The sequence below is a fragment of the Chiloscyllium plagiosum genome, unplaced genomic scaffold (assembly GCF_037043375.1).
Source record: "Chiloscyllium plagiosum isolate Xiang-an unplaced genomic scaffold, Cpla_swu_hap1 HiC_scaffold_48, whole genome shotgun sequence".
NCBI lineage: Eukaryota > Metazoa > Chordata > Chondrichthyes > Orectolobiformes > Hemiscylliidae > Chiloscyllium > Chiloscyllium plagiosum.
The window spans coordinates 3504898-3529919 of record NW_028270186.1 but is presented as its reverse complement, the minus strand read 5'-3'; the positions used below and the strand labels follow the sequence as shown (position 1 = coordinate 3529919).

The 25022-nt window shown below is 52.2% G+C and overlaps 1 protein-coding gene across 1 annotated transcript; it reads right to left on the bottom strand.

Annotated features, from left to right (window-relative positions):
• Positions 1-13: 13 nt before the first annotated feature.
• tgfa (transforming growth factor, alpha) lies at positions 14-23309 on the bottom strand. Its single transcript, XM_087984252.1, has 6 exons — positions 23122-23309; positions 11485-11538; positions 5782-5899; positions 4292-4441; positions 2850-2953; positions 14-379 (listed from the first exon to the last, which is right to left on the bottom strand). Exons 1-6 carry the CDS (start codon positions 23159-23161, stop codon positions 372-374), a joined length of 474 nt encoding a protein of 157 aa, XP_087840378.1. The 5' UTR covers positions 23162-23309; the 3' UTR covers positions 14-371.
• Between the last annotated feature and the right edge of the window lie 1713 nt (positions 23310-25022).

Sequence of the window (25022 nt, the reverse complement as noted above, 5' to 3'; positions counted from 1 at the left end):
GTGTCGATTTAAATAAAAAAAACTTTTATTTCATGTCTCAGTTTAAATAGTTTAACATATAACTTTTTGAGTTCCTTTCTGATCCTTAAATATTCAAATAATCCCACAGATACGTCTCAATAGCTATAAATTACATTCTGCCCTTCCTCAGAGAGATGGCTTCACTTCAATATTTCCATAAATTAATTCACAACAACAAAAAACAAACATAAACAGCAGAATTCCACAATATACAAGATGCTTTCCGTTGGCTGACCGGCAGGTGAGACAGGAGTGGTGTGTCCCAGTGCTGAGGCACAGCAGACAGGATACGGAGGGGAAACTGGCGAGCTCAGAGCTGGATGCCTGTACTTGGTGGAAAGCAGCTTTCTTCATACTCCTGTCCGAGACACCGAGAGAGAGAGAGAGAGAGAGAGAGAGAGAGATCAGATCAACACCACCTACAGGAATGTGACAATGACAGAGCAACCCCGGGCTATCCCATTGGGAATAGGATACGGACAGACCGACTCCGGGCTCTCCCGTTGGGAATGTTACCCTGACAGACTGGCCCTCGACTCTTCCATTGGGAATGTGACCCTGATAGACCGACTACGGGATCTCCCGTTGGGAATGTGACCCTGACAGACTGGACGCGGACTCTCCCATTGGGAATGTGACCCTGACAGACCGACTCCAGGATCTCCCATTGGGAATGTGACCCTGACAGACCGACTCCAGGATCTCCCATTGGGAATGTGACCCTGACAGACTGGCCTCGGACGCCGCCATTGGGAATGTGACCCTGACAGACTGGCCCACGACGCTCCCATTGGGAATGTGACCCTGACAGACCGACTCCAGGATCTCCAATTGGGAATGTGACCCTGACAGACTGGCCCCCGACTCTCCCGTTGGGAATGTGACCCTGACAGACTGGCCGCGGACTCTCCCATTGGGAATGTGACCCTGACAGACCGACTCCAGGATCTCCCATTGGGAATGTGACCCTGACAGACTGGCCTCGGAAGCTCCCATTGGGAATGTGACCCTGACAGACCAATTCCAGGATCTCCCATTGGGAATGTGACCCTGACAGACTGGCCTCGGAAGCTCCCATTGGGAATGTGACCCTGACAGACCGACTCCGGGACCTCCCGTTGGGAATGTGACCCTGACAGACCGACTCCGAGATCTCCCATTGGGAATGTGACCCTGACAGACTGGCCCCTGACTCTCCCATTGGGAATGTGACCCTGACAGACTGACTCCGGGATCTCCCATTGGGAATGTGACCCTGACAGACCGACTCCGGGATCTCCCATTGGGAATGTTGCCCTGACAGACTAGCCCCGGACTCTCCCATTGGGAATGTGACCCTGACAGACCGACTCTGGGATCTCCCATTGGGAATGTGACCCTGACAGACTGGCCCCCGACTCTCCCATTGGGAATGTGACCCTGACAGACTGGCCGCGGACTCTCCCACTGGGAATGTGACCCTGACAGACCGACTCCGGGATCTCCCATTGGGAATGTGACCCTGACAGACTGGCCTCGGACGCTCCCATTGGGAATGTGACCCTGACAGACTGGCCCTCGACTCTCCCATTGGGAAAGTGACCCTGACAGACCGACTCCGGGATCTCCCATTGGGAATGTGACCCTGACAGACTGGCCACCGACTCTCCCATTGGGAATGTGACCTTGACAGACCGACTCCAGGATCTCCCATTGGGAATGTGACCCTGACAGACTGGCCCCCAACTCTCCCATTGGGAATGTGACCCTGACAGACCGACTCCGGGATCTCCCGTTGGGAATGTGACCCTGACAGACTGGCCGCGGACTCTCCCATTGGGAATGTGACCCTGACAGACCGACTCCAGGATCTCCCATTGGGAATGTGACCCTGACAGACTGGCCTCGGATGCTCCCATTGGGAATGTGACCCTGACAGACTGGCCCACGACTCTCCCATTGGGAATGTGACCCTGACAGACTGACTCCACTATCTCCCATTGGCAATGTGACCCTGACAGGCTGACTCCGGGCTCTCCCATTGGGAATGTGACTCTGACAGACTGACTCCGGGATCTCCCGTTGGGAATGTGACCCTTGCAGACCGACTCCGGGATCTCCCGTTGGGAATGTTACCCTTACAGACTGGCCCCCGACTCTCCCATTGGGAATGTGACCCTGACTGACTGACTCTGGGATCTCCCATTGGGAATGTGACCCTGACAGACCGACTCCGGGATCTCCCATTGGGAATGTGACCCTGACAGACCGACTCTGGGATCTCCCGTTGGGAATGTTACCCTGACAGACTGGCCCCCGACTCTCCCATTGGGAATGTGACCCTGACAGACCGACTCCGGGATCTCCCGTTGGGAATGTGACCCTGACAGACCGACTCTGGGCTCTCCCATTGGGAATGTGACCCTGACAGACTAGCCCTGGACTCTCCCATTGGGAATGTGACCCTGACAGACCGACTCCGGGATCTCCCATTGGGAATGTGACCCTGACAGACCGGGACTTTTGCTTTCCAGCCAGCTAGGTCCTGGTTGAAGTGGAGGGAGACTATGCATGCACAGCAAGATCCCAGAAGACAAGGGGACCATGACGTAATTGCGAAGGGGAAAGTCTCAGCCCTTCCTCCTGCTCCCTTGTCCATCCTGGCTGGGCCAGGGCATCAGCCTACCATCCCACTGGGCACTGTGACAGTGTGGCACTCCCGTACTGCCAGTGCCCACAATGTTGGCCAGGGGTCCCAGCTTCAGACCAAGGGGGACTAAGGTGTCTCATTGGCTCAGGGCTGTGAAGACAGACAGGAAGTGAGGCTTTGTGGCCTGTCATCTCCTTACCTGTGTCTCCCTGAGCACTGGGGGGCACATTCTTCAGCAGGGTTGCTTCACGCCGTGCGAATATCTGTTGGCACAGCTCAGACTTCCTCCACTTCTGACAGCAACTACCGGGGGGGAGGGCGAGGGAGGGAGAGAGAGAGAACAAACACAGTTGGGTCACTCATGCCAACACTAACACAGGTAACACTCCCTCTGTCGGAACCCCAGCTGACTGTCCAGCCCTCACAATGCCCTGTCTTCCTGAAACACTCAGCTGTGTGCTGGGCTGGGTCGAGTCAGTCTCATTGCTGTGGGTCTGGAGTCACGTGTAGGCCAGACCGGGTCAGAGTTCCTTCCTGGGAGGACATGGGGGAACCAGATGGGGTTCTGACCACAGTCTGGTCGTTTCCAGGTTGCTGTGAGGTTTGAATCAATGTGTCGTGACTCCAAGGTGATGGCACAGTGGCTCAGTGGTTAACGCTGCTGCCTCACAGCGCCAACGACCTGGGTTCGATCCCTGCCTTGGGCTGTTGGTCTGTGTGGAGTTTGCACATTCTCCCTGTGTCTGTGTGGGTTTCCACCCACAGTCTAACGATGTGCAGGTTCGGGTTGATTGGCCGTGGGAAATGCAGGGTTACATGGGTGGGTCTGGCTGGGATGCTCTTTGGTATGGCTCAATGGACTGAATAGCCTGCTTCCACACTGCAGGGATTCTCTGCTCTGAACAGAATGCTGGGATTGGACTTTCCACAGGGATTGTTGATATCCTGGGAATAATGCAGCCAGCCTGGGGCAGAGGGGACTCAGTCAGAAACAGTGAGCAGGATATCTGACAATGTCTGAAATCCATTCCCCCTGCACCAGGCCCCACGGGTCACACACAAAGCTTAAAGGGGTTCACAAACACAGGGGGACAGTCAGAACCAGTTTGAAGGGCTGAATGGCCTCTCACTGGGGAATGCCTGCCCGCCTCTGACGCTTATCCATATTTCTGTGCAGCTGTGTGGGCCAGGTGTCACCACAGTAAGGGTGGCGCTATGCCAAGGCAGCTTTGGTGGCATTGATTCCTTTGCTCAGCGTTTACCGAGTGTGTGTGACCCCCTAACACAGAGGCACTGTCACTGCCGGGATCACAGTGTTCCTCTGTCAGCCACTGACAGCTTCCAGACAGTGAGGAAGAGTGACAGAGAGAGAGACAGAGAGAGAGAGAGAGAGAGAGACGGGGGGCGAAAACCGGGGAAGTGAGCTCACTGACCATTCCAAATCCTTCTCCCTCCCAACACGTCCTGCACAGGGACTGCACCTGAAGGCTGCTATATAAATGCAATTTCTTCCCTTCTTTGAAAAGTGTTGAGAAGCCTGGTTTCAGATCCAGCCCTCAGCTGTGGATAGGTTCCTTGATGGGTCTGAGCACGGAGTAGATCTCCCCTAGCCCACCCTGACTCCCCAGTCCCGGTACTTACTGCAGTAAGACACAAGCCGCTATCAGGAGAGCCGAGGCAATGATGGAGACCACCAGCAGGGTAGTGAGGGCTTGTTGTTTCTGCTGTGTAGCTACCACAGCCAGGAGGTCAGCGTGTTCACATCGGGAGCCCATGTACCCTGTATGACAGCTACAATCAAAAATATTCACTCAGGGTGAGAAAGTACACCAGACAGACATTCCACCCAGCATTCCCTCTCTTCCCATCACCCTGCAGTTCACTGGGAATAATTCATCCCATGTCCAGTGCTCTGCACTTCCTTTCCAAACTTTGGAAAAATCTGTTCCTCCCAATTGCAGAATGTAACAAACCCTCTGTGTAATCAAATAAATCACATTCTGCCCCTGGTTTTCTGCAAATCAACTTGATCCTGGGATCTCCTGATCAACGGGAACTCCATCATGGAAAATTCCTTCACAAAATCAGCCCTTCACTATCTCTCTCTGGCTGGAGAATCACCTCAGCTTCTCCACCCAACTGTCACAGTCCAACCCAAACTCCTCATGCAGTGTGGGACTGGGAATGGTCACTGTTGTGCAGCTGATGGAGCCTGTGTACAGGCTGGAGGTGGGGAGCATGGGGTGACCAACATCTGCACTCTCTTCTCAATCCGAGCAGAGGAAAGGCTCTGCTCCTGCTCTCAAATGGTTTGGGGTGAGTGTGTGTGAGCTGAGTGAGCCAGCCCCAAACACACAAAACCAGGACAGAGTGGAGTATTCCCACTGATCCCAGAACACAGAACCAGAGGGGACAGGCTCCAGGGATTTGGCAAATCAAACAAAAAAGCCCATTCCGCAAACAGAGTGGTGAGTGTCTGAGAGAGGAGGCAGGAGGGCTCACTTGGGGCTTCTAAAGGGGACTAACAGGCTCAATGTGTGAACAGGGAGAGCTCTCAGGGTTAGGGACAATCAGCAGAGAGAGAGAGAGAGAGACTGAGAGTGTGAGTGCGACAGAGTGAAAAAGAGACAGTAAGAGTGACAGAGAGAGACAGAGAAAGAGAGAGAGGGGACGGTCTGGGAGTGCAGCAGAATCGGAGTGTCCTGGGAAATGTCCTCAGTTACTGTGTAGGTACAGAGAGAACATCAGAAAGGACTGTGTGTACTTTCTCATAGAGAATATGGAGTTGAGGGGGAAGTATGTGGAGTGGGACTGTCCTGGCTGTTGGAAGACAGCGAGGTGTTCTGGTTTGAAGACAATATGAAGGATTTGTGAGTTTTTTTTTGACAGTGGCACTGACGAAGCTTTGAGGAGACAGGACCTACATTTGCTGTCAAGGACAGGGGTTCTGTGTGCAAGATCATGGAAGCTCTGCCATGATCAGATGGACCAGCAGAGGCGGTTATGGGGCTGAATGGTCTGTTTGTTCGGTTTCTTTGTTGTAGGTGAAACCATCAGACAACCCTATGTGATTAAGAGGCTGAAAGGTCCCAGTCCCAACTCCCAGGATTTCCAGATCTAAACCCACTTACACACAAGCCGCCAAAGACTCCTGCACCAAAAACCGACAGGTGCCATGGAAACAGAAGTGTCTGTGAGACAAAGGACACTCCTCAAAATGTGCACGGACAGCAGCTGCCACAGGAGGATCTGCAGGTAGACAGGAGAGAACAGCCACTCAGTTATATACTCAGGCACCCTCAGCAGCCTCCTACTCTCCTGGTCTGCACCATCTCCCAAGCTCAGGCTTCAGAGGCCAGTCAGAGCCTCAGAGGAACCTGGTTCAAACCTCACTCTGGGACTTGGAGAGAGAGAGAGAGAGAGAGAGACACCGCCAAGTGGAGTCAGTGTCGTTGGAGGCCCGCGCGCTCTCTTCCCCCCTCTTCCCACAGGAGTCTGGTTCCTGACAGGCTGCCCCTGACCACAAGGAGGGGTGCGTACATCATAGGCCTGGTAACTGGGGCCCACCCGCTCCAGTCGGGAAACTCTCGCACACGGTCTTGAGCCAGGGACAGCACCAAGACGGTAGCTCACAATGAGAGATCGCCCAGTACAGGAACAATGACCAACAACTCACAGATGCACACAGTATGGAAACAGATCCTTCGGCCCATCCAGTCCATGCTGACCATAATCCCAAACTAAACACGTCCCACCTGCCTGCTCCTGGCCCATGTGCCTCCAAACCCTTTCCTATTCCTCTATTTATCCAAATGTCTTTTAAACATTGTAAGTGTCCCCACATCAGCCACTCCCTCAGGAAGTTCACTCCACACACAAACCACCCTCTGGGTAAAAGATGTGCCCTCTCACCTTAAAAATGTGCTCCCTAGTGTGGAAATCCCCCACCCTCGGGAAAAGACAATTACCATTAACCCTGTCTATACCTCTCATTATTTTATAAACCTTGATCAGGTCACCCCTCAACCTCCTACACTCCAGTTAAAGAAGCCCCAGCCTATCCTTAGCCCTTCCCCACCCGGCCACACCCTGGTGAATCTCTCCTGATGGATCCAGTGTCACAGCCATGCTGTGCTCTCCCATTAGCCCACAGCACAGTGGAATGTGCACTCAATCCTGAACAAATTCACACCATTGTGGGCACTCACAGGCCAACCACGTTACACAGAGAGAGTGCCTTGCCCACAGGACACTGATGGGGCTAATCTCTCTGGTTTAAGGTCTACATGAAGGGCTGGCCCATGAGCCAGCAGTGAGAGTTCTCTGCTCTTCCTGCAGCTGCTTGTAAGCTTCATGTGGACAGATGGAGGAGCAGACAGCACTACGAGACTCCATCTGTATTCAGTGCTGCAGGTGCCTCAGGAAGGACTCAATTCACGATGTGCTCTCTCTCCCTCACTCTCAGAGAAACGGCCTCCTGATCTTCACCGACATCAGCACTGAGCAACCAGGAGCAGGAGACCATTCAGCCCATCCAGTCTGCTTTGCTATTTAACACCATCAATGGCCGATCTCATCTCAGCCTCAACTCCACTGTCCTACCCATAACTGTTCAACTCATTCCTCATTAAAACTCTACCTCCTCCGTGCCCCAGCATCCACCACACCCTGGGGCAGAGATTTCCGCAGATTCACAACCCTTTGAGAGAACTAAGTTCTCTGTTTAGAATCTGCTGCCCCCTTCGCCACAAACCTTGCCCTCTGATCTCTCGCTCTGGTGTTCACGTCTCTGCGATTTCAGGCGGGGGTGGGTGGGATCCCAGTGAGCAGGTGAAGACGGAGATCTCAGACTCTGCGTGAGTGTGTTTGTGTGAGACAGTGTGTGTGTGTGTGTGTAGACCCTCGCAGTTCCTGATATCCCTGTCAGCTACCTGGGCAGAGAGAGCAGCACCAACTGAAAAAACAAAGGATAGCCAATGCCCCACAAGGAAGAGCAGCCAGCACCACTGCAGGGGATGCCACAAGCTGCCACATCAATTCCATTCTTCTCACTGCATCCCCACTCCAGTTCAGACTGGTGCTGGAATGTGAAGGTGCTGTATGAGAAAGAGAGAGAGAGAGAGAGAGAGAGAGAGAGAGAGAGAGAGAGAGAGAGAGACTGCCTTTGTCTGGAAGGTGAATGTCTCTAATGCAGCGTTATGTGACTGAGCTGAAAAGGACACCTCCCACGTTCTGAGCTCTCTCCCTCAGAACGTCACGCAGTCAGTCTGGTTCCTGGTTTAATCAGGGCCTTGGTGAGTTGGAATGTACACAGGATGAAAAGGCTGATCAGATATCACTGCACAGAAAGTACACACCTGTCACCTTCAGACCTTGGTGAAGCTGCCATTGTATGGTCAGAGCATGCTGCTGCTGTTTTGTTTCCTGTATATGAGAGAGGGTTTCTCAGGGACCGGGGGCGGGGGTGGAGGGATATCCTATCTGGGCAGCTGCTGCCAGTTGGCTGTCGGATTCTGGGCAGACAACACCACTGTACCTGGGCTCTCTGATCTGCCGACGCCTGGCTACACTACAAACAGAACTGCCAATTCCCCAAGGCCACTGAGATTTCAGGAGGGGCTGACTTCCCACCGTCTGTGAGCCAGGTCGTGCTTCAGCCAAACCTGGCTCACTGCAGCTGGTACCCAGTGTCCCACTGAGAGAGACCGACCCCCAACTCTTTTCTTTTGAGCCTCAGACACTGAGAGTGGGTGGGGTGAGACCTTACAGAGGTGTATGAGATCATGAGAGGCATGGATGGGGTGAATGCATTCAGTCTTTTTCCCAGGGTTGGGGAATTGAGGACTACAGGGCACCATTTTAAGGTTAGAAGGGAAATAATAAAAGGGAACCTGAGGGGCGACTTTTTTTACACAGAGGGTGGTATGTATATGGAATGAGCTGCCAGTGGAAGTGGTTGTGGCGGCTACATTAACAGCATTTAAAAGGCATTTGGACACATACACGGATAGGAAAGGATGAGAAGGATATGGGCCAAGTGCAGGGAAATGGGGTGAGCGTGGACCAGTTAGGGCTGAATGACCTGTCTCCGTGCTGTAGGACTCAGTGACTGCATGAGCAGGCCGTTCGCCCGATGAATGAGAGCTGCTCTCCCATTCAGTCAGACTGTGGATCATTACCCCCTCCAGTCTGTCTGAATCAGCAACCTTTCAGACTGCCCCTCTGAGAGACCCCAGCCACCCTGTCAGAATTGTCCATGTTGTTTTATGTTCATGCACAGGGTGAGGACATCATTGGCTAGGCTATCCTGAATTACCCAGAGGGCAGTTCACACTCACCCACATCGCTGGGGTCTGGAGTCACATGTAGACCAGAGCAGGTAAGGATGGCAGTTTTTTCTCTAACGGACATTACTGAACCAGATGGGTTTCTCCAACAATTGACAATGGATTCATGGTCATCACTGGACTCTCAATTCCACGTTTTTATTGAATTTGGATTCTGCCATCTGCCATGATAGGATTTGAAAGCAGGTCCCCAGAACATGGCCTGGGGACACAATACAGTGACAAGATCACTCAGTCAACGCCTCCCCTTTCTCAACGGTAGGTGAGATGTCCTGCCAAATACTCCCAGGGGATTCGATTTGAGGAGCCTGCCCTGCCAGGTCTCAGAGTAAGGAGACCAAACCAGTTCCCGATACCCAGGAACAGAGCTGGATGTAGGAAGCCATCTTTGCACATGCACTCAATTCCCCTTTCTGATGGAGGCCAATGTGCCCACTGTGTAATACTCAAATGAATGACGTCCCCGTCACACACTCTCTGCCATGTTCTAGCCCGGGCAGAGTACCTGTCCATTCTGCTGCCTTCCCCGGCCAACAGCCAGTGTGGTCCGCCACATGGCCAGCTTGTTGGCATAACTCAAGGGAAGGGCAGGTTACCTTGTACTGACCTCCATGAGCAGTGACCCCCCTTCCCCCCCAGCTGAGAAACATCCCCTGCCTATGCCCCCCTGTTCACCATCTCTCTGCCATGTTCCAGGAGCTCTCTGTATCATTCTGATCAATCCAGCGTCTGTCACCTCCTGTAAACTGCTCTCGAGGTCTGGGTGTGCCAGGGCCACTCGGGTGGAGGAAGATCAGGACATTTGATTCATTGACGCTGCTCCTTTGAAGTATTGTACAGCGGCGGGCTTCACAAGGGCTGGAGGTAATACTAGAGCTCCATCACAACAAAACTTCGATTCCCAGAGGGAGCGGGGCAGGAATCTCCTATTACTGCCAGTCATGATCCAGCCTGCCTTTGCTGGATCCGCTCTGCAGCTGTCACCTGGGGCTAACACCAAGTACTCTGTGCCCATGATGGTACGGGCATTCTGTCCCACAGGCAGCTTACACACCCACCATGGAGACCTGAGGGCAAGGGGGCACTGGCTGCTCAGTCTCAGCCCCAGCCTGACGCTGAGGGAGGCACTCACACAGCGGTCTAGTCAGCAACTCTGGAGAAGACAGACATCTCGCTCGGAGATGGCGTGGCCAGTCTGAGGGGTTTGCTCTTCCAGGTGCTGGGTAAAGGGTACATTGCGGATATGTGAAAGGGGCAAACTGGCTGAACACAAGGGACAGGGGAACAGAAGGCAGTGTCAATGGGGTGAAATGAAGGGGTTGGGAGAGGAACATGGATATCAGCACAGAGCAGATGGCACGAATGGCCTCCTCTTGGAACGGGCACAGTGCCAAATCTGAGTGTGAGTTGGGACTGGGGGTCAGGTGTGGGGGAGAGGACAGTTCATTCACTCAGTCACTCCCTGGGTGGACAGTGACCAGCCTTGCTCAGTCACACTGGAGTTCCTGTTTCTCCATCAGCAACTCAACAGGGGTCATGACCTGGACTCCTCCCATCGCGAGCACACGGCACGGGAAACACAGAGAGAGAGAGAGAGAGAGAGAGAGAGAGAGAGAGAGAGAGATTGGCCTCTGACCCTCTGGTTACCTCTCAGGTGGATGGCAGTAGTTAGTTTCTCAATATAACATGACTTCTGAACCAATAGAAGCCTGCAGATAGTTCCTGACCTCTAATTGCTCCATAAGGCCAAACTCTCAATGGGGATAGGATGGGGGAGGCGCAAACCCCAAAGGTGCTACTGCAATGCAAGTTTCTCTGAGGTGGGAATGAGGGGATTAACAGCTCTGTCAAGACTTGAGAACAGCCAAGGACTGTGATGGTCAGATTCACTGTCAAACACCAGGACTGTGATTGCTGCCACTCACTCTGAGCTTCCCACTCACAACAGCCCCCCCCCTTTATCTGCAGCTCCCCCTTACACCCCTATCCCCAGTCCTGAAGAAGGGTTCCAACCCGAAACATAGAACTTCTCTACCTCCTGATGCTGCCCGACTGAGTGAAGATGGGCAAATTCCCTGCCCTGAAGGACACGGATCAATCGGAGGGCTTTTCCACGACAATATTCCTGATGAAACATGGACTCTCCTGCTCCTCGGATGCTGCCTGAGGTGCTGTGCTTTTCCAGCACCACACTCCGGACTCCTCGAAGGCTTGCTTTCAATTCCAGGCTGGTCTATATCAATGAGATTCCCCCAGCTATAGCTTGGTGGGATTTAAACCCAGGGCCCCAGGACAGGAGTGAGGGAACTGCAGCCCCTAACATTCCCAAGACCAGAGTCGGGAAACACTAGTTCAATTATTGAGGAACGCAGGGTGGGAAACAAACCAGGTGTTCAGAAAGGGGCTGAATGGCATTCTCCTGTCCAGATAGAAGAGACAATCCCCACAAGCCCAATTCAGGCCCCAGTGAAGCATGGACTCACTCACCAGTCAGTGTCGAGGTGCTGTTCTCCAGAGAGCTGCAGACTGTCAGGGCGAGGGCTGCAGGAAGACGAGGAGAGAATCAATAAGTCTGACATTGCATTACAATTGTCCATCCCAGCACACACCCTCGCTTTACTGTGACTTCGTTCCACACACTGACTGAACTTCCACAAGCCACGTGTGAACACTCAGGCCTGGCAACATCACTGTGTCAAACGGCTGGGGCTGAAACAGCCCATTTGGCCCATCGTGTGTCTGCTGTCTCTGTCAAAGGCCGACTCAAATTGTGCTATCCTACCACCCGCCCCACAGCTTGCTGTTTCACCACTAACAATCCGCTCGAATATGTCACCCCATTTCCCCCACAGTGCAGTCAGAAACAGCTCAAACATTTCCCACCGTCTCCCCTCAGTACCTTCTCCGATGGTGTGTTGAGCAGAAACCAGGTTTTTGGTTCCTCCTCTGGCTCTCTGCTCGCAATCTCCTGACGAAGTGTCCCTGTAATCAGGGGGTCAAGGTGACCCCCTTTATCAGTTGCTGAGTGCTCTGTCACATTCTGCAGGCCCAAATCACACCACAGACACGGATGGGGCAGCACTTACTCAACAATCCAGAGCGCACAACTGGTCACACAAACAATTGAATGAGGGCAATCATCAGGGAAGCTCATTACGTGGCTCATTGCTGGAGGTGATAGACATCCGATCCTAATCTTTCCCACACCAAAGGGACATGATCAAACTTTGCACCTTTTCTCAACTAGCCAGAGTGGGGCGGTGGGGTGGGGCGGTGGGGGGGATGCCTTGATTTCATACTGCTTTCTCCACAACAATACCTTGGCCAATCACAGTCATCACCCTTCCTGCTGTTGGCATCCTTGCATTGTGTCCTGACCGTGTGACTGTGAGAGCGGATGTCTTGGTGTTGATCTGTGGACAGTAAGGCTCCCTTCACTGCCCACTTTCCTCTCGGACAAATGCTTCGGACCTCCCAAATCACAGTCGCAATCGGACACAGCGAAGGGGTGTCCAGTTTCACTGACCCCCCCCACCATCAACCGCACTTCCCCAGTCAGGGCATCATGCAGGGGCAGCAAGACACCAAGCTTGGGAATCCTTTCAGTCTGTATCCCCTCCATATTCACTCCCTCGAGATGCACCCCAGCTTTTGGCATCTCACACTAGCAATGTGACACCTAATGCTTGCACAGTAAGATCCCATTCAGTCCACGAACTGGCTGGAAAGTGCAGGCTGGTTGAAGAGTTAAGGATAACCCTAAGACTGGGAAGTTCTTTCTTGAAGAGTGGTGGTGGAAACCATGACATCTACCCCATGTCGGTGGTCAGTCTGCAGACAGAGTTGGGGCTGAAAATGTGTTGCTGGAAAAGTGCAGCAGGTCAGGCAGCACCCAGGGAACAGGAGAATCGACGTTTCGGGCATTAGCCCTTCTTCAGGAGTTGGGGACCTGTGTGGAGGGGTGATACTCCATGGCTGGAGGGAAGTCTGCTGACAGGAGCCCTGAACCCAGCTGAGAGCACCACCTACTGAGTCACAGAGCTGTACTGCACGGAAACAGATCATTCGGTCCAACTCATCCATGCCGACCAAATATACCAATCTCATCTAGTCCCATATCCCTCCAAACCCTTCCTCCTCATATACCCATCCAGATACCTTTAAAAGTTGTCATTGTACCAGCCTCCACCACTTCCTCTGGCAGCTCATTCCATACACGTACCACCCTCTGTATGAAAAAGTTGTCCCTTAGGTCCCTTTGAAATCTTTTCCCTCTCACCCTGAACCTATCCCCTTGCATTTTGGTCTCTCCCAAATTGGGAAAATGACTTTGTCTGTTTACCCTATCGATGCCCTTCATGATTTTATAAACCTTTCTCAGGTCACCCCCCAGCCTCCGACGCTCCAGGGAAAACAGCCCCAGCCTGTTCAGCCTCTCCCTATAGCTCAAATCCTCCAACCCTGGCAACATCCTTGTAAATCTTTTCTGAACCCTTTCAAGTTTCACAACATTTTTCCGATAGGAAGAAGACCAGAATTGCATGAAATATTCCAAAAGTGGCCTAACCAATGTCCTGCACTGCCGCAACATGACCTCCCAACTCCTGTACTCAATACTCTGACCAATAAAAGAAACCATACCAAACGCTGCCTTCACTATCCTATCTACCTGCGACTCCACTTTCAAGGAGCTATGAACTTGCACTCTCTTTGTTCAGCAACACTCCCTAGGACCTTACCATTAAGTGTATAAGTCCTGCTAAGATTTGCTTTCCCAAAATGCAGCACCTTGCATTTATCTGAATTAAACTCCATCTGCCACTTCTCAGCCCATTGGCCCATCTGGTCCAGATCCTGTTGTAATCTGAGGTAACCCTCTTTGCTGTCCACTGCACCTCCAATTTTGGTGTCATCTGTAAACTTACTAACTGTACCTCTTATGCTCGCATCCAAATCATTTATATAAATGACAAAATGTATGGGACCCAGCACTGATCCTTGTGGCACTCCACTGGTCACAGACCTCCAGTCTGAAAAACAACCCTCCACCACCACCCTCTACCTTTGAGCCAGTTCTGTATCTAAATGGCGAGTTCTTACTGTATTCCGTGAGATCTAACCTTGCTCACCAGTCTCCCATGGGGAACCTGGTCGAACACCTGACTGAAGCCCAATAGATCACATCTACTGTTCTGCCCTCATCAATCCTCTTTGTTACTTCTTCAAATAACTCAAATCAAGTTTGTGAGACATGATTTCCCACACACAAAGCCATGTTGACTATCCCAAATCAGTCCTTGCCTTTCCAAATACATGTGCATCCTGTCCCTCAGGATTCCCTCCAACAACTTACTCACCACCGACATCAGGCTCACCTCTCTGTAGTTTCCTGGCTTGTCTTTACCGCCCTTCTTAAACAGTGGCATCACGTTTGCCAACCTCCAGTCTTCCGGCACCTCACTGTGACTATCAATGATACAAATATCTGAGCAAGAGGCCCAGCAATCACTTCTCTAGCTTCTTACAGAGTTCTAGGGTACACCTGATCAGGTTCTGGGGATTTACCTATCTTTATGCTTTTCAAGACATCCAGCACTTCCTCCTCTGGAATCTGGACATTTTTCAAGATCCATGAACTTAGCTGGGAATGTGACCCACTGAGAACACATGGGCCAAGGAAGGGACATGGAAACATCACTCTCTTAAAGAAAGCACAGGCAGGAAATGTCTGCACTGTGTACTGCTTGTAACTGATGAGAGAGACTGGTCTTCCCAGGGGATTAACAAAGAGCTGAGAGCTTAACAGCCCGTACTGTGTTTCACTCTGCGATATTAGAGGATCAAAGTCAATTTGCAATAATGCAGCAACATCAACCAAACAGCCAACTCAGAACCGAACCTGTTGGTTCGAGTTTACCAACAACTCAGGCTCGCAGCTTAGTCCCTTCCCCCCGCCCCACTGTCCATCTCCCCAGTACCACTTATTCCTCCATCCCATTGAGTCATTCAATCAATTCATCAATTAACACCAGCCAGCAGCTCACATCCTGCAATGCCACCAGGTACGGGAGAGCAATTCCTTCTGGTTGCATGGTCACTGAGTGAAATATGAGGGTTGAACAAGGTGTGGGGACTGAGAGCAGGCACTGCTCAAATTTCCAGCTCGCAGTGTGAAAGGCAGTCACTTTGCTCCAAACCCCTCGCCTCACTGAGACATAATTCATGGCAGAGATTAAGTGAGATTAACAGGGAGCTCAGCTGCTGATATCTTAACCAAAATTAAACTGGTATCCTTAAGAGGAGATTGTCCAGGGAGATGGAAAGCAGGAGAGTCATGTGAGCATGTGTGTCTCTCTGGGTGTGTGTTTGTATGTGCGTGTGTGTGAGTGTCTGTATTTGCAAATGCCGGTGTTGGACTGGGGTGTACAAAGATAAAAATCACACAACACCAGGTTATAGTCCAACAGGTTTAATTGGAAGCACTACAATTGAGTGATGAAGGAGCACTGCTCCGAAAGCTAGTGCTTCTAATTAAACCGGTTGGACTATAAGCTGGTGTGTGATTTTTAACTGAGTGTCTGTATGTGTGTGTGTATTACCATTGGTGCCCTTGGTTCCTCAGCCAGAGTGTCTGTTGTGCTGCACTGTCAGAGGGTCAGTGCTGAGGGAGTGCCGCACTGTCGGAGGGTCAGTGCTGAGGGAGTGCCGCACTGTCAGAGGGTCAGTGCTGAGGGAGTGCCGCACTGTCGGGGGGTCAGTGCTGAGGGAATACCACACCTATGGAGGGTCAGTGCTGAGGGAATGCCACACCGACGGAGGGTCAGTGCTGAGGGAGTGCTGCACTGTCGGAGGGTCAGTACTGAGGGAATGCCACACTGTCGGAGGGTCAGTGCTGAGGGGGTGCTGCACTGTCGGAGGGTCAGTACTGAGGGAGTGTCGCACTGTCGGAGGGTCAGTACTGAGGGAATGCCACACTGTCGGGGGGTCAGTGCTGAGGGAGTGCTGCACTGTCAGAGGGTCAGTGCTGAGGGAGTGCCGCACTGTCGGAGGGTCAGTGCTGAGGGAGTGCCGCACTGTCAGAGGGTCAGTACTGAGGGAGTGCCGCACTGTCGGGGGGTCAGTGCTGAGGGAATACCACACCTATGGAGGGTCAGTGCTGAGGGAATGCCACACCGACGGAGGGTCAGTGCTGAGGGAGTGCTGCACTGTCGGAGGGTCAGTACTGAGGGAATGCCACACTGTCGGGGGGTCAGTACTGAGGGAGTGCCGCACTGTCGGAGGGTCAGTGCTGAGGGAGTGCTGCACTGTCAGAGGGTCAGTACTGAGGGAGTGCCGCACTGTCGGAGGGTCAGTGCTGAGGGAGTGCGCACTGTCAGAGGGTCAGTGCTGAGGGAGTGCTGCACTGTCGGAGGGTCAGTGCTGAGGGAATGCCACACCGATGGAGAGTCAGTGCTGAGGGAGTGCCACACTGTCGGGGGGTCAGTGCTGAGGGAATGCCACACTGTCAGAGGATCAGTGCTGAGGAAGTGGGCGCTGTCGGAGGGTCAGTGCTGAGGGAGCGCTGCACTGTCGGAGGGTCAGTGCTGTGGGAGTGTTGCACTGTCGGAGGGGCAATGCTGAGGGAGTGGGCACTGTCAGAGGGCCAGTGCTAAGGGAATGCCGCACTGTCGGAGGGTCAGTACTGAGGAGCGCCGCACTATCGGAGGGTCAGTGCTGAGGGAATGCCACACTGTCGGAGGGTCAGTGCTGAGGGAGTGCTGCACTGTCAGAGGGTCAGTGCTGAGGGAGTGCCGCACTGTCGGAGGGTCAGTGCTGATGGAGTGCCGCACTGTCAGAGGGTCAGTGCTGAGGGAGTGCCGCACTGTCGGGGGGTCAGTGCTGAGGGAATACCACACCTATGGAGGGTCAGTGCTGAGGGAATGCCACACCGACGGAGGGTCAGTGCTGAGGGAGTGCTGCACTGTCAGAGGGTCAGTACTGAGGGAATGCCACACTGTCGGGGGGTCAGTACTGAGGGAGTGCCACACTGTCGGAGGGTCAGTGCTGAGGGAGTGCTGCACTGACAGAGGGTCAGTACTGAGGGAGTGCCGCACTGTCGGAGGGTCAGTGCTGAGGGAGTGCTGCACTGTCGGAGGGTCAGTGCTGAGGGAGTGCGCACTGTCAGAGGGTCAGTGCTGAGGGAGTGCTGCACTGTCGGAGGGTCAGTGCTGAGGGAATGCCACACCGACGGAGGGTCAGTGCTGAGGGAGTGCCACACTGTCGGGGGGTCAGTGCTGAGGGAATGCCACACTGTCAGAGGGTCAGTGCTGAGGAAGTGGGCGCTGTCGGAGGGTCAGTGCTGAGGGAGCGCTGCACTGTCGGAGGGTCAGTGCTGTGGGAGTGTTGCACTGTCGGAGGGGCAATGCTGAGGGAGTGGGCACTGTCAGAGGGCCAGTGCTAAGGGAATGCCGCACTGTCGGAGGGTCAGTACTGAGGAGCGCCGCACTATCGGAGGGTCAGTGCTGAGGGAGTGCCACACTGTCGGAGGGTCAGTGCTGAGGGAATGCCACACTGTCGGAGGGTCAGTGCTGTGGGAGTGCTGCACCATCGGAGGGTCAGTGCTAAGGATGCACCGCACTGTTGGAGGGTCAGTGCTGAGGGAATGCCACACCAATAGAGGGTCAGTGCTGAGGGAGCGCCGCACTGTCAGAGGGACAGTGTTGAGGGAGCGCCGCACTGTCGGAGAGTCAGTACTGAGGGAGTGCCGCACTGTCGGAGGGTCAGTGCTGAGGGAGTGCTGCACTGTTGGAGGTCTTATCCCTAAGTAGGACATTAAAACTGTTCCCATGCTCTCTGGTGGATGTAGGACATTTCTGACAATCACTGACAGCCCAACAGTGTCAGGAAATCCCTTCAGATGGTGCCCTCCACCAACATCGCTCAAGGGAAATATTCAAAACTAAGATTTTCCTGAGGAAACAGTCAGTCAATGAGTTCCATGTCTTGGACAGTGTTGTGTTGGCAGTGAGTGTGAGGTGTAGGGATTAGGTGGGAAGGACGGAACAACGGAGAGAGATAGTGAGAGGTGTAATTGAAATTGACAGTAAATCCATTACCACACCCCCAGAGCTTGGCATCACAAGTTCAGCTCCTGACAACAGAAATCTCTGGAGATCACTGGTAGCCCAATGACTCATGATCTCATCCGAGTTCTGCCTCGTCAAGTTGGGGACTTCCCATCTCAGACTCTGGCCATCCGAACAAAGCTGCAGGAAGCTCTGTGTTTATTCAGTCTGACCCATCTCATTCTTCAGCCAGGATTCAATGAACTAATTCCCATGAGCAGGGGACAGGCAGGATCCCGCAGGAAGACAATGTTCTGGAAACCCTTCCACTCCAGCACCACCCTCTTCTGCACCTCTCGAGCTTCCTCAGCCATTGCTCAGCCTCCGCTGTCACTGGGCTAATATCTGTGGGACTCCATCCCCATCTCTCTCACTGTCCTGCATCACATGGACTACAGCAGTTCAGGAAGCAGCAATCCACCCCCCAGCCCCTCCCCCTGGGACAGTAAGGTATGGGTAGGAAGTGTTGGCCCACCACACAAAGCTGTGAGTGCAGGAAGTGGATGTAGACTGGAGTGGTGAGACCAGGGTGCATCAGACGGTCCCACAGACTTTCCTCACTAATATTCAGGAATCCAACAGCTCGATCCCCAGGAACCCTGCCTGCTCTGTGCCTTGAAGATGCTGCAGTCCCCTGGGCTGATACCACACTCGCCCCTACCACCCCACCTCCGAGAGGGCAATCCTTCCTCAGCTCAGTGCGAGATGACTTGGCCTCTTTGCTCAGTGAGTCTGCAGTCAGTTACAGGCCAATCATCTCCCAGGCTCCATCGTGCGAAAGCCTCTCAGAAATTACCAGGAAATCACCTCCCTGCTTGGACAGCTGAGTGAACCCATGATCAGTCAATTTCCTCAGGCTCAGGGATGAGTCCGTTACAATCTGCCTGAGACAATGACAGCGGCCACAGGTCTAACCAAGGCACAGTGAGGGAGAAGGTTTTCTGAGAAGGAGCTGTGATACAGGGAGGGCTTGCATCATTGCACTGTGTCTGAATGCCAGTGAGAGGGGGCATCAGTGTTAGACCCCACTGTCAGCCTGATTGGTGTCAGTTTCCTCAAGTCTGGGTGGAGAGAATTTGACTCACTCACCCGAATGGAAACCCTGATGGTTGCACTGGTGATTCAGAGAGTTCAAGGTCACAGGGAAAGTCCTGAGGAACCTTCTCATGTAGGTCAGGGTTTACAGAGAGAGACAGACAGAGAGAGATAGAGACACACATACAGAGAGAGAGGGAACATTGACCAAAGCTTCCTGCTCCTGACCACTGAGCATCACCATTCCAACCCACTCCCAGCCTCCCAGCTCCTGGGAATGCTCAGTAGCTATCAAACTGGGACAGGACCTCACTACCCTCCCAAACAAATGGCCTGTCCTTCAATACTAGCCCATACCTCAGTAGCTCCTTCACATCTGTGCCAAGGAGAGACCTATGCAAACACAGAGCTGTTGGCAAACATACACAAAGTGAGAGCCTTTGGAAGACAGTAGTTTGAAGCAGCAGGAGGCCATTCAGCCCATCATGCTTGCTCCTCCATTCACAAACAGCCTGTCTATCTCACTGCAGTCTGAGCCCCACCCTCATGCCTGTCCCTCATGAACGTGACGTCAATCCATTATCTGTCCATCCGTCCCCCTCTCCTGACTCTACTGATAGCAGCTGATCTAACGGGCGCTCTCCTGCAGCCATCAATCCTCCCACAGTGTGACAGAATTCCCTTTCAGGTGTATATGGTCTGTTTCCATGGCTGAGGCAGACAGTGGACAGTTTCATTTCCTTGAAGTGGAGGAACCAGAGCAAGGAACAGCTCCCCTTGTGGGATGGACTCACTGGCCTGCAATGTTCACATTCTCATTCCAACTCTCCCTGGGTCTGGAAGCTTCCTCTATCTCAGAAACCTACCCCCCCCCCCCCCCATAACCCTCTGAGATCACTGCACCCTTCCAATTCTGGCCTGTCCATGTGGAATCACTCCACCAGGGTTGGCCAAGTGTGAGCCCCAGTCTCTGCGCATCTCTCCCAAGACCACTCTGCCTCTCGTCTCCCTTCAGTTTTAACTGCAGGGCAAACAGCTCTGAAAGGGTTAATCCTGGGGTTGTCAGCAAAAAGCACCACCCATCATGTCATGGGCACTCTGTGGGAAGATGTACCATCTCGTGAGACCAGGAACTGAGGTGGGTCCTGCTAATCATCATGTCAGAAACATCTGGAAACATGTACAGAAGTCACCTCTCATTAGACCCCTCCCCAAACACACACACATAGAACAAACAGGTAACAGCAAATTCAACACCCTGATGGACTGAGTCACCTGTTATAATCACTCCGGATGTGACCTGGGGATAACATTACGGGACACTACAGGACGTGAATGGAGCTGTCTCAATGCAAGTCATACCTTCCAGGATGAATCAGCCTGTGAAATCAGTCTGATTCATCAGCGATTCTCAATTGTCAATGGTCTTCAGCTGAACCTACAGTGATCGATCGCAGACCTGTCGATTTCCCTGCAGCTGTCTGAGTGCAGAAATACTTTAACCAACAACAATATCCTCGCAGGAGCGTTCGCCACCTTTCCATCTGTCTAACTGCTTACCTCTTTCTTTGGGATGTATCTCCACCTATCGTTAACTCTTTCACCACTTCCCCCACCCTGTATTCTGCGTAAAATCAACTCTTTCCAAGTTACCATCAGTTCTCAACTTGAAACGTTGACTCTGATTTCTCTCCACAGATGCTGTCAGACCTGCTGAGCTTCTCCAGCAATTTCTGTTCCTGTTTATCATTTCCAGCATCTGCAATTCTTTAGAATCGTCCAACAGAGATATCTTCCTGAAGCTCATTCCTTAGTTTTGTGTCTTGTTCACGACATCTACAAATTGTAAACTTGGGGGGGGGGTTTGAACCCCCTCCCTCTCTCTCCGAGATTCACACTGATGCTCCTGTGTAACAGTGAGCAGGTGCTGCCCTGTCAGAGGGTCACCACTAAGATCTCAATCAGACTCCAAGCTGGAAGCTTTTGTCTGGGGATAGAGTTTATGGACTGCTCAGTCTCACAGCTCCTTGCAAGCACTTGTCCATGCTCCTGATACGGTTTGCATTTTCCAATCAGCTTATTCCGAGATGTTGTGACACCCCTCTGGAGCAGCTGGGACTTGAACCTGGGTATCCTGGCTCAGAGGTAGAGACATTACCAGTGCACAAGAGCCCTCCCTCTGGAACTGCTATCACACTGACACTGAGTAGTTAATTCCCGTCCCCAATCACCCATGGGACTTTCCTTCGGCCAACCACCAACAGTAAATCACCTGCGCCCCTCCCGCTAGCTTTTACTGCTCAGACCAGTTCCAAAATGACCTGTTTCTTTCTCAATCAGAGATAAAGATGTGGGAGTGCTGCACTGTCAGAGGAGCTGTCTTTCAGGTGGTCAGTTCAAGCGGGTCCTGTCTATGGAAAAAATCTCCCCTCTCTGAAGGGAAGAGGAATGTTTGAAACAGGTCTTCGACTCATATCATCGATCAATCCAGTTACCATGGAGCCGATCATGATCATTTGAGCTATAGGGAGGAGAGATTGGACAGGCTGGGGCTGTTTTCCCTGGAGCGTCAGAGGCTGAGGAGTGACCTTATAGAGGTTTACAAAATCATGAGGGGCACGGATAGGATAAATAGACAAAGTCTTTTCCCTTGGGGTGGTGGAGCCAAGAACTAGAGGGCATAGGTTTAGGGTGAGAGGAGAAAGATATAAAAGGGATTTAAGGGGTAACCTTTTAATGCAGAAGATGGTGCGTGTGTGGAATGAGCTGTCAGAGGAAGTGATGGAGGCTGGTACAATTGCAACATTTAAAAGGCATCTGGATGGGTATATGAATAGGAAGGGTCTGCAGGGATATGGGCCAGGTGCTGGTAAATGGGACTCGATTAAGTTGGGATATCTGGTCAGGATGGATAGTTGGAGCGAAGGGTCTGTTTCCATGCTCTACATCTCTGTGACTGGATGATCACAGTGATGGCTGTGGGAGCTTGCTGTAATGTTTTCGACATGACTTCCTCCCTGTTTGTGAACAGCTTCAGGTTGTGGTGACGCTGAGCAGGCTGTGAGATAGATCTCTGCTGATCCACCTTGAAAGACAACTTTTTCAGTCTCTGGGCTTTGATCTGATTTTCTTGGCCGGGGGGGCGGGGGGGGGGTGAGGTGAGGAAGGGGTGGTTGCGGTATCACTGAGCCCCTCCTGAGTAGCTGTTATCCCCACAGGTCTGCACACTGAAAGGTTCTGCACTCACACCAGCCTGGATTCGAGGAGCTCCTGGTGCCCTGCAAAAATCCATCCATCGGTGAATCAAGGAGGAAAATGTGCTCCTTTGACTGTCCCCTGGAATCAGATTACTGAATCAGGAGCATTAACTGTTGCTGTTGCTACTTCTGTGAGACTCAACAGTGAGCCCTGCTCACAGGCAGCTCTGTCAACAACAATCAACTTTAATCCTCCCCACAGAGTCTGGGCGACCCCAGGCACAGGTTCCTGGTGTCGGGACAGGAAGGGACCCCTGTTCCAGGTTACATTGTCCCATCTGATTGACCTGCCTGAGTGAGGGAGGGCTGCACTTCTGACCTGAGCTTGCTGATAAACTTGCTTCCTCCTCTGGAGCTGGGGATTTCAATCCTGTTTCGATCCCGGCACAGTTCCACTTTGTCCAGGTCACTCAGGGACTTCACTCCATTGAGGAGTTAGTCACTTTCTGGAGAACTGCAGGACAAGGGGCTGAATGAGGGGGACACAGGATTTCTGCCTTTACCAAGTTAATGAAGCTGCTCTGATTTCTCACACACACACACGCGCAGGGTGCCCAAACACAGGTACAGACTCGTCCTTTGGAATGCTTGCTCACAGAATCCAAACAGAACTAACACAATGGGTTGCCCAGTGAGATCCCCAGCTCTCGGAAACACTGCCGCACACCGACTGAAACATTTCCTGAATTGTAAAATTAGAAGGGGAACAAAATTGTGCCATTTCTTACCTGAAAAGAGGAGAATGACTTCCGCACAGAAACTGAACATGGTCCCTCTCACTTGCTCCCCTTTCCACACTGTGATGTTGCTGAGAGTCAGTCACAGAGACACACAAGAAGGGGGGGAGAGAGAGAGAGAGAAAAAAAAAGAGAGAGAGTGTGTGTGTGTGAGAGAGAGAGAGAGTGTGTGTGTGGGACCTGCTAGACAAAAGGGAGGCTCCTTTTTCTTAAATAACTAGCTCTTAAAGCTGTCATGTCCTGAATGAGGCAACTCTGAAACGACCACTTTGATGACACTGAGGCTGCAATTTCACAACTTCGCCTCCAACATGTTGGTGTCTCTTTAAGACCCAGGCACATCCCGGTTTCTGATTTAAGGTTGCTCAACTGAAAATAGTGAACCGCAAAATAAAGCACAAGTCATACTGTGGTAAATCCTGATAGGTTAACATCTGAATTGCTTCACACCTCGTTCTTCCCAAAACAATTCCCCACCCCCTTGCAGTCTATACTCAGAGCTGAGTGACATACATTTGACAGATATAACAACTCGACAGAGCAAATCCACCCCAAACCACCTCCTCCTGACCCCCACTTTAAAACGGGTTATTTCCAGAACATTTCTCATGGTCCTCTTGGCCAAGCTGTCTTGCCAATAAAAAGAAGATTGATGTGGGGTCACTGCCATTAGGCTCAAAATGTGCACAGCAGGACCCCACAATCAGCAATGTGATGCCAATCAGATGACAGCAGTGCTCACTGAGGCTAACGATTGATAATGGGCCATCTCCCCCACTCCGTCTCCAGGCTGAAGACAGCGAGACCTGTTCACATTCCACTTGAACAGGCAGACCTAGCCTCTCAGCTTTCTCTAACCTTCACTTCAAACCCAACAGCAGAAATTGGGAGCACGGTGGCTCAGTGGCTAGCACTGCTGCCTCACAGCAATGGGGACCCAGGTTTGATTCCAGCCTTGGGGACTGTCTACGTGGAGTTTGCACGTTCTCCCCATGTCTGTGTGGGTTTCCTCCCACAGTCCAAAGATGCGCAGGTTAGGGTGAATTGACCAATGTTCAACTGCCCAAAGAGTGCAGGGATGTACGGGCTTGGTGGCTCAGTTTGCGCAAATGTGGGGTTACAGGGATAGGGAAGGGGGTTTGGCCTGGGTGGGATGCTCTTCACAGGGGCGGTATGGACTCGATGGGCTGTATGGCCTCCTTTCACATGAAGGATTCTATGGATTCAGCAGAGTCTCACTTTGCGTAATTGGCTCCACACCATGTAAATAAGGAAGAGGAAAGTGGAATTGAGCATGATTACATCAGCCATGATCCTAGTGAATAGTGGAGCAGACCCGATTGGCTGAATGGACTTACTGCTCTTCCTGTGTTTTCCAGTCTGACCATGCACTCTGATCCAGCCTCCTTTGATGGGAAGTGTTTGGGACCATTCTGATAGTGACATTTGAATGATCCTGTGCTGTCTGCCTTGGGATTGACTGATACCTTATCAATGAGGAGAGTGAACACAAAACCCAGATTCAGGTCCAAGAGGAAACCATTCAGGCGGTCAAGCCTGTCGCCTCCTTCAAGTCAATCATGGGCTAATGTGACACTCATCTCCATTTCCCTCACCTTCACTCCGGATCTCGCAATAACGTTCAACCAACAAACACACCAGCAATCCCAGTCTCAGGAATTTCAATGTAACTCCCAGGATCTTGAGTTTGAGATGCCCTCTCACTCTTTTTGTTTGGCAGGAGCTGGGTGCTGCTGACTGGGCCAATGTTTAATGTCTGACCCAAACTGGTCTTGAGAATGTGGTGGAGATCGACGATGAGTTCAGGACTGTTAGGGAGGGAATCCCAGGATTTCATCCCAGTGACACTGAAGGAGAAATGAGATTTCCAA

Coding starts and splice junctions, on each gene's coding strand:
- tgfa (XM_087984252.1), bottom strand. CDS start 23,161: ATGTTCAGTTTCTGTGCGGAAGTCATTCTCCTCTTTTCAG. Junction 11,539..23,121: donor AGTCATTCTCCTCTTTTCAG/GTAAGAAATGGC, acceptor GTCTTCCTGCAG/CCCTCGCCCTGACAGTCTGC. Junction 2,954..4,291: donor GCGGCTTGTGTCTTACTGCA/GTAAGTACCGGG, acceptor CCCCCCCGGTAG/TTGCTGTCAGAAGTGGAGGA.